The sequence below is a fragment of the Urtica dioica genome, chromosome 9 (assembly GCF_054948205.1).
Source record: "Urtica dioica subsp. dioica isolate 48M chromosome 9, U.dioica_male_clone48M_v1_H2, whole genome shotgun sequence".
Classification (NCBI taxonomy): Eukaryota; Viridiplantae; Streptophyta; class Magnoliopsida; order Rosales; family Urticaceae; genus Urtica; species Urtica dioica.
Window position 1 is genome coordinate 2,912,341 of NC_142764.1, and position 8,977 is coordinate 2,921,317.

The 8,977-nt window shown below is 38.2% G+C and overlaps 1 protein-coding gene across 1 annotated transcript; it reads left to right on the forward strand.

The window, feature by feature from the left end:
* Positions 1-424: 424 nt before the first annotated feature.
* Positions 425-2,333, forward strand: LOC149384620 (uncharacterized). Its single transcript, XM_089627339.1, has 2 exons — positions 425-756; positions 1,708-2,333. Exons 1-2 carry the CDS (start codon positions 495-497, stop codon positions 2,331-2,333), a joined length of 888 nt encoding a protein of 295 aa, XP_089483465.1. The 5' UTR covers positions 425-494.
* Positions 2,334-8,977: the final 6,644 nt, after the last annotated feature.

Below are 8,977 nucleotides of genomic sequence, written 5' to 3' on the forward strand. Positions count from 1 at the left end.
ATTTTGTTGTTGTCTACTTTGATGATATTCTGATTTATAGTAAAAACCTTGAGGATCATGTTGCACATCTAAAATTGGTTTTAGAAGTTTTGAGGAAAGAAAGCTTATTTGGAAATCTTAAGAAATGTACATTTTGCACGGATAAGCTTGTGTTTCTTGGTTTTGTTGTAAGTGCTAAAGGGATTGAAGTTGATGAGGAAAAGGTGAAGGCAATTCACGATTGGCCAACGCCTACTTCGGTAAGTCAGGTAAGAAGTTTTCATGGTTTGGCTAGTTTTTATCGACGATTTGTTCGAGACTTTAGTAGCCTTGCAGCGCCGCTAACCGAAGTCATCAAGAAGAACATCCCATTTAAATGGGGAGCTGAGCAAGAAAAGGCATTCAGACTGATCAAGAAAAAATTAACTAATGCTCCTTTGCTTATTTTGCCTAACTTCACTAAAACGTTTGAAATTGAGTGTGATGCTTCAGGTTTAGGAATTGGTGGAGTTTTGATGCAAGAAGGAAGACCAATTGCGTATTTTAGTGAAAAGTTGAGTGGGGCAGCCCTGAACTATCCTACTTATGATAAGGAATTATATGCATTGGTGAGGACTTTGGAAAATTGGCAGCACTATCTTTGGCCTAAAGAATTTGTGATACATACGGATCATGAGTCGTTGAAGCATTTGAAGGGCCAACACAAATTGAATAGACGACATGCGAAATGGGTGGAGTTCATTGAAACATTTCCGTATGTGATCAAATATAAGCAAGGTAAGGAGAATGTTGTGGCAGATGCATTATCTCGCAGGTACGTTCTACTCTCTACTCTAGATTCTAAGTTGCTTGGATTTGAGTACATTAAGGAATTGTATGCTTCTGATTCTGATTTTGGGGCAGCCTTTGAATGTTGTTCTAATGGGGCGAATGGCAAATTTTTTATTCATGATGGTTTTCTATTTCGTGAAAATAAATTATGCATTCCTCATTCTTCATTACGTGAACTACTTGTTAGAGAAGCACATTCTGGTGGTTTGATGGGTCATTTTGGGGTAGCTAAGACATTGGGTATGTTGCATGAACATTTCTATTGGCCCCATATGAAACGAGATGTTGAAAAGATTTGTGAGCGATGCATAACTTGTAAACAGGCGAAGTCTAAACAATAACCACATGGTTTGTATACACCACTTCCGATTCCTAGTGCACCTTGGGTTGATATTTCAATGGACTTCGTTTTGGGATTACCAAGGACTAAGAGGGGGAGAGATTCTGTTTTTGTGGTCGTTGATCGATTTTCTAAAATGGCACATTTTATTGCATGTCACAAAACTGATAACGCATCAAACATTGCTGACCTGTTTTTCAAAGAGATTGTTAGGTTGCATGGCATGCCTCGCACAATTGTTTCTGATAGAGATGCGAGATTCTTGAGCTATTTTTGGAAAACGTTGTGGGGAAAGCTGGGAACAAAACTATTGTTTTCTACTACTTGTCATCCACAAACCGATGGGCAAACTGAAGTGGTAAATAGATCATTATCCACTTTGTTGCGTTCTATCATTCAAAAGAACCTGAAAGCTTGGGAAGATTGTTTGCCACATGTTGAATTTGCATATAATCGTAGTGTTCACTCTGCAACTAAGTTCTCTCCTTTTGAAATTGTTTATGGTTTTAATCCAATAACACCTTTGGATTTGATTCCTTTACCTATTGGTGAGCAAGTTAACTTGGATGGGAAAAAGAAGGCAGATCTTGTGAAACAGATTCATGAGAAGACAAGGCAAAACATAGAGCGACGGACTGAGCAATACGCAAAGAATGCCAACAAGAGCCGCAAGAAAGTGATTTTTGAGCCAGGGGACTGGGTTTGGTTGCACATGAGAAAGGAGCGATTCCCTGAGCAAAGGCGTTCCAAATTACTTCCAAGGGGTGACGGACCATTCCAGGTTTTGGAGCGCATCAATGACAATGCCTACAAGCTTGACTTATCTGGTGAGTATGGTGTTAGTGCAAGCTTTAATGTTTCTGATCTATCATATTTTGATGTAGGTGATGATTTGAGGACAAATCGCTGTCAAGAGGGGGAGAATGATGAGAATCGAGGAGCTAAAGTGGATGCAAGTGATCAAGGAGTTCAAATGGATACAAGTGGACCTGAGATGACTAAAAGAAAACTTTCAAGTGATCCATTAAGTTTGCCTAGTGGGCCTCTCACAAGGTTTAAGGCCAAACAATTCAAAGAGGCTCTAAATGGGCTGATTCAACAAGTTAGCTCATTTGGGCCCAAAGTTGAGGCAAATCTAAAGCAAGGGAGCCTAATTAGAATGATTAAGGTTCTACAAGAGTAATCAGAATGCCTAGGTCGTTTTTAGGCATTGGATCCACATTTCTAACAATAAATAAGGCTGTTCACTCTTTTGGGAGTTACTTTTGTAACCACTCAGAATAGTTGGACGAATTTGGGGTGTTTATACCCATTTAGTGTGTTGTTTTGTGTGTTTTTATGTCAAAACTTTCAGTTTCAATGTTATAAGGGCTGAGAGTTATTTGCATTTTGATTTCAGCTTTTATTACTAGTGTCTTAAATGTTGTTTTTAGAGCTGTTGGAGCAAAACGTTTTTGGCTGATTGTAAAGCCTCTCCAAGGCTATAAATAAGTGTTTAGGAGAATGTAATCAGGACAATTCCCCTTTGAATGAAATATATGTGAGTTTGTGTCTTTCTTGTTCTTGAAAAGACTTTTTGAACTTATCAAGTTTTCTTGTGGCGTTCAGCAACTTGACTTATCATCTTGATTCTTAAGTGATCATCTTGAGTATCTTGGTGTGGCGTCATATATATTGTAGGCTTGGTTCTTATCTCTCTAGATATTGGGTCAAGTCTCAACATTCTAGTCCTTTGCAGATCTTGGGGTCTTTTTCCAATCATTGTTATTGGGTCTTATCACATTTGTTGGTAAGGATCATATCACCTCTTTTTCTTAGTGAGTCCCTCAACGGTGTGAAGCTCCTTCATAAGCTCGGTAAAAGTGTACTGTAGCTTGTTCATACAGTAATTCAGCTTGAAGGTATCAAAAGACTCGGGGAGAGTTTCCAAGATCATGTCTATTATAGTCTCCCCATCAATCTCAGATCCAAGGATCTCCATTTCGTTTAGATAGCTAACGATCAGCATCATATGATCTCTAACGGGAGTTCCAGCCTTCATGCGACAGTTCATAAACTGTCGGACCGCTTGTTACCTAGCTTGACGTCCTTGCCCTCCAAACATCTCATGGAGATTGTAGAGCACATCGGCGGCAGTCTCGATGTCACGATGTTGTTGTTGCAACACATTGTTTATTGATGCTAAAATATAGCACCTCGCAATCTCATCGGATCGGAGCCAGGCCGCCAGGGCGTCTTTTTTCTCTTGTGTCGAATCATCACTCGTTTGAGGACCGGAGGTGGTGAGAAGCCATTTGTGCTTGTCGACAGTAAGGACTATGTCGAGTTTATGTTTCCAATCGACGTAATTTTTGCCTTCGAGTTTATTCGAGGAAAGAATGATTGAGAGAGGGTTGAGAGACATTTTGCCTATAAGAGTTGAAACAAGTTTATGATTAGTCTTTGGTTTAAGATTTAAGTTTTTAACATTTGATAAAATCTAAAGGTGTTATAAACAAAATGATAATCTACTCCCTCAAGAGAAGGACGCAAAAAATCTCCATTTATAAGTAAATAACACATCATTAATGCTTAGCCAAGATGTCAATACACCTATTTGTTGGAATTGATCTAGGGTTTAAGAAAAAGATTAAACGCTTCGGGAAGCGGCGGAATTTTAAAAAATTTCTTTACAAGTAAAAACAGTTTTTACTAACCTAGACAAAGAGCAAGTACATGTAATTAAAAACTAATATGAGCTAGAAGTTTACTAACATTTCTTGAAGCTTGAACTTTGAAGAAGCTTTTGGAAAGTTTGCAACGCTCGTCTCCCCTCGCAGCACGTCTCTCTTTCTTTCCTCGGCACCTCGAGCAACCACGAAAGTTTCTATCACTAAATCACTCGAAAAGAAGGAATCAGTGAGTGGGCACTTTTAAACACTACGACTTAAGAACGAGTCTCGAAGTCGCAGAGCTAAACACTAGGTCGAGTGAGGACCTAGGTGCCAAGACAAGAGAGAGGATTTTCGGCCAAAGTTCTAGAGAGAGAGTCTCTCAATCTCTAACTTATGTTGAATGAATAGAATGAGAGGAATGAGGGTCCTATTTATAGGAGAAGGGTTGGCCTTGGAAAGAAGTAGTTTCCTCTTATTTTCCAAGCCTTTATGAGCAATCTTTTATTACCATTCCTATCAACATAGGCGTCCACCTCATGCACATCCACAAGGGATTAGTTTCCTCTTTTATTTCATGCCTTTGACTTTCTCTTGGCTTGTTTTGGCCGAATTTCCTTATGGCAAGCATAGGAAATTTGTTTCCTCTTTTTTTTTTGGCAAGTATCTTGATACATTTATGCACAAAATATTTTCTCTTTCCTTGGTTATTATGGGCGCCTATTCTCATCTAGAAGGAGCTTCTAGAAGCTTCTTCATTTGTTCATGACAACATGAGAAAAGCCCATTAAGAATTTTGAATAAAATTCTTATGAAATGAAATTAATTCACAAGGCCCAATAATCAAGTTATGGCCGAGTGACATTAAGTCATCAAATGAACTTGTCAAAAAATTTATTGACATTCATTTCATCATATGTCTCAAAAGACAAAAATACCCTTTTGACTATTTTCGTTCTTGTTTTGACTTAGCTTCCAGTTTAACTATTCCTATCGATGTGATTCGTGACAGTGACCTCATGGACCCAAATGAACAAAGCTTGAGCTAAACACTTGGACTCAAAAGTTCACAAACCTTTTCCAAGTTTAGCTTAATGCCAACTGACTCCACTAAAGAGCTGACACTGAAAATCTCTCGGTTCAAATGAATTTGTTTTCTACTCAAGAATTCGACCTAATTATGATGAGCGGATCCACTGAATATTATCTATGTTTACTCTTCATGAATGTCATAAGCTAGTCGGGATTTACTAAATTACCATTTTACCCTTCTAGCTGTTATTTCCTCAACTCCTTTGTCGCTTGTGAATAAGTTAGAAACAATGTATTGACGAGGAGGTAACAAGTCACATTGTTTCATCCAAAAGAGTCAGGACTCAATTTGGACACTGGCCAGTTCATTTATTCACACTCCAAGGAACAAAGCATGAGGTGACATACATTGCATTTCAGCAATCTTGTACATGAATTCCATATCTATAAGAACTTCACAAAGTTACTCATATCTATAAGAACTTCACAAAGTTACTCATGACAGACTCACAACTTAGTACTTCACCAATAGGCCTTGTTCGGAATCACATAGTGAGTCCGAACATTGACTTTCTCAAATGAGAATACTAAGGTGTGAAATGGCATGTCTCATTTCAGGATTAAGGTAAGCATGATGTGTTGGAATCAATCTAGGGTTTAAGAAAAAGATTAAACGCTTCGGGAAGCGGCGGAATTTTAAAAATACTTCTTTTCAAGTAAAACAGTTTTTACTAACCTAGACAAAGAAGCAAGTACATGTAATTAAAAATCAATATGAGCTAAGAGTTTACTAACCTTTCTTGAAGCTTGAACTTTGAAGAAGCTTTTGGAAAGTTCGCAACGCTCGTCTCCCCTCGCAGCACGTCTCTCTTTCTTTCCTCGGCACCTCGAGCAACCACGAAAGTTTCTATCACTAAATCACTCGAAAAGAAGGAATCAGTGAGTGGGCACTTTTAAACACTACGACTTAAGAACAAGTCTTGAAGTCGCAGAGCTAAACACTAGGTCGAGTGAGGACCTAGGTGCCAAGACAAGAAAAAATCGAAAATAAACTAGAGAGAGAGAGAGAGGATTTTCGGCCAAAGTTCTAGAGAGAGAGTCTCTCAAATCTCTTAAACTTGTATGGGATGAAATGTGAGGAATGGGGCTCCTATTTATAGGAGAGGTTTTACCTTCAATAAGGTACTTTCCTCTTCTATAGAATATCACATATTCATGAGCAAAAATCCCTTATTTCCCATTCCATGTTGGGCGCCCAAGGCTGCCTCCTAGAGGCTTGGATTTGTTTCCTTTTTTGTTCCTTGCCTTGCCCATTACTCTCTTGGCCGATTCCCCTATGCATCTCATATGCAAATTTGTTTCCTCTTTTTCTTTTGGCAAGTATCTTGATACATTTATGCACAAAATAATCTCTCTTTCCTCTTGGGTATTATGGGCGCCTATTCTCATCTAAAAGGAGCTTCTAGAAGCTTCTTCATTTGTTCATGACAACATGAGAAAAGCCCATTAAGAATTTTCAATAAAATTCTTATGAAACGAAATTAATTCACAAGGCCCAATAATCAAGTTATGGCCGAGTGACATTAAGTCATCAAATGAACTTGTCAAAAAATTTATTGACATTCATTTCATCATATGTCTCAAAAGACAAAAATACCCTTTTGACTATTTTCGTTCTTGTTTTGACTTAGCTTCCAGTTTAACTATTCCTATCGATGTGATTCGTGACAGTGACCTCATGGACCCAAATGAACAAAGCTTGAGCTAAAAACTTGGACTCAAAAGTTCACAAACCTTTTCCAAGTTTAGCTTAATGCCAACTGACTCCACTAAAGAGCTGGCACTGAAAATCTCTCGGTTCAAATGAATTTGTTTTCTACTCAAGAATTCGACCTAATTATGATGAGCGGATCCACTGAATATTATCTATGTTTACCGTTCATGAATGTCATCAGCTAGTTGGGATTTACTAAATTACCATTTTACCCTTCTAGCTGTTATTTCCTCAACTCCTTTGTCGCTTGTGAATAAGTTAGAAACAATGTATTGACGAGGAGCTAACAAGTCACATTGTTTCATCCAAAAGAGTCAGGACTCAATTTGGACACTGGCCAGTTCATTTATTCAACCTCCAAGGAACAAAGCATGAGGTGACATACATTGCATTTCAGCAATCTTGTACATGAATTCCATATCTATGAGAACTTCACAAAGTTACTCATGACAGACTCACAACTTAGTACTTCACCAATAGGCCTTGTTCGGAATCACATAGTGAGTCCGAACATTGACTTTCTCAAATGAGAATACTAAGGTGTGAAATGGCATGTCTCATTTCAGGATTAAGGTAAGCATGATGTGTTGGAATCAATCTAGGGTTTAAGAAAAAGATTAAACGCTTCGGGAAGCGGCGAAATTTTAAAAATACTTCTTTTCAAGTAAAACAGTTTTTACTAACCTAGACAAAGAAGCAAGTACATGTAATTAAAAATCAATATGAGCTAAGAGTTTACTAACCTTTCTTGAAGCTTGAACTTTGAAGAAGCTTTTGGAAAGTTCGCAACGCTCGTCTCCCCTCGCAGCACGTCTCTCTTTCTTTCCTCGGCACCTCGAGCAACCACGAAAGTTTCTATCACTAAATCACTCGAAAAGAAGGAATCAGTGAGTGGGCACTTTTAAACACTACGACTTAAGAACAAGTCTTGAAGTCGCAGAGCTAAACACTAGGTCGAGTGAGGACCTAGGTGCCAAGACAAGAAAAAATCGAAAATAAACTAGAGAGAGAGAGAGAGGATTTTCGGCCAAAGTTCTAGAGAGAGAGTCTCTCAAATCTCTTAAACTTGTATGGGATGAAATGTGAGGAATGGGGCTCCTATTTATAGGAGAGGTTTTACCTTCAATAAGGTACTTTCCTCTTCTATAGAATATCACATATTCATGAGCAAAAATCCCTTATTTCCCATTCCATGTTGGGCGCCCAAGGCTGCCTCCTAGAGGCTTGGATTTGTTTCCTTTTTTGTTCCTTGCCTTGCCCATTACTCTCTTGGCCGATTCCCCTATGCATCTCATATGCAAATTTGTTTCCTCTTTTTCTTTTGGCAAGTATCTTGATACATTTATGCACAAAATAATCTCTCTTTCCTCTTGGGTATTATGGGCGCCTATTCTCATCTAAAAGGAGCTTCTAGAAGCTTCTTCATTTGTTCATGACAACATGAGAAAAGCCCATTAAGAATTTTCAATAAAATTCTTATGAAACGAAATTAATTCACAAGGCCCAATAATCAAGTTATGGCCGAGTGACATTAAGTCATCAAATGAACTTGTCAAAAAATTTATTGACATTCATTTCATCATATGTCTCAAAAGACAAAAATACCCTTTTGACTATTTTCGTTCTTGTTTTGACTTAGCTTCCAGTTTAACTATTCCTATCGATGTGATTCGTGACAGTGACCTCATGGACCCAAATGAACAAAGCTTGAGCTAAAAACTTGGACTCAAAAGTTCACAAACCTTTTCCAAGTTTAGCTTAATGCCAACTGACTCCACTAAAGAGCTGGCACTGAAAATCTCTCGGTTCAAATGAATTTGTTTTCTACTCAAGAATTCGACCTAATTATGATGAGCGGATCCACTGAATATTATCTATGTTTACCGTTCATGAATGTCATCAGCTAGTTGGGATTTACTAAATTACCATTTTACCCTTCTAGCTGTTATTTCCTCAACTCCTTTGTCGCTTGTGAATAAGTTAGAAACAATGTATTGACGAGGAGCTAACAAGTCACATTGTTTCATCCAAAAGAGTCAGGACTCAATTTGGACACTGGCCAGTTCATTTATTCAACCTCCAAGGAACAAAGCATGAGGTGACATACATTGCATTTCAGCAATCTTGTACATGAATTCCATATCTATGAGAACTTCACAAAGTTACTCATGACAGACTCACAACTTAGTACTTCACCAATAGGCCTCGTTCGGAATCACATAGTGAGTCCGAACTTTGACTTTCCCAAATGAGAATACTAAGGTGTGAAATAGCATGTCTCATTTCAGGATTAAGGTAAGCATGATGCAATTCATACATAGTGACTTCGAGACATAAGAGGTTAAATGGTTTGTTCTTATATTGTCTCTA

Bases quoted from the DNA above. Each gene is read 5' to 3' on its own strand.
- LOC149384620 (XM_089627339.1), top strand. From the start codon at position 495: ATGCAAGAAGGAAGACCAATTGCGTATTTTAGTGAAAAGTTGAGTGGG. The intron at 757-1,707 runs GTAAGGAGAATG...TTGGTGAGCAAG, and splicing joins TGTGATCAAATATAAGCAAG to TTAACTTGGATGGGAAAAAG.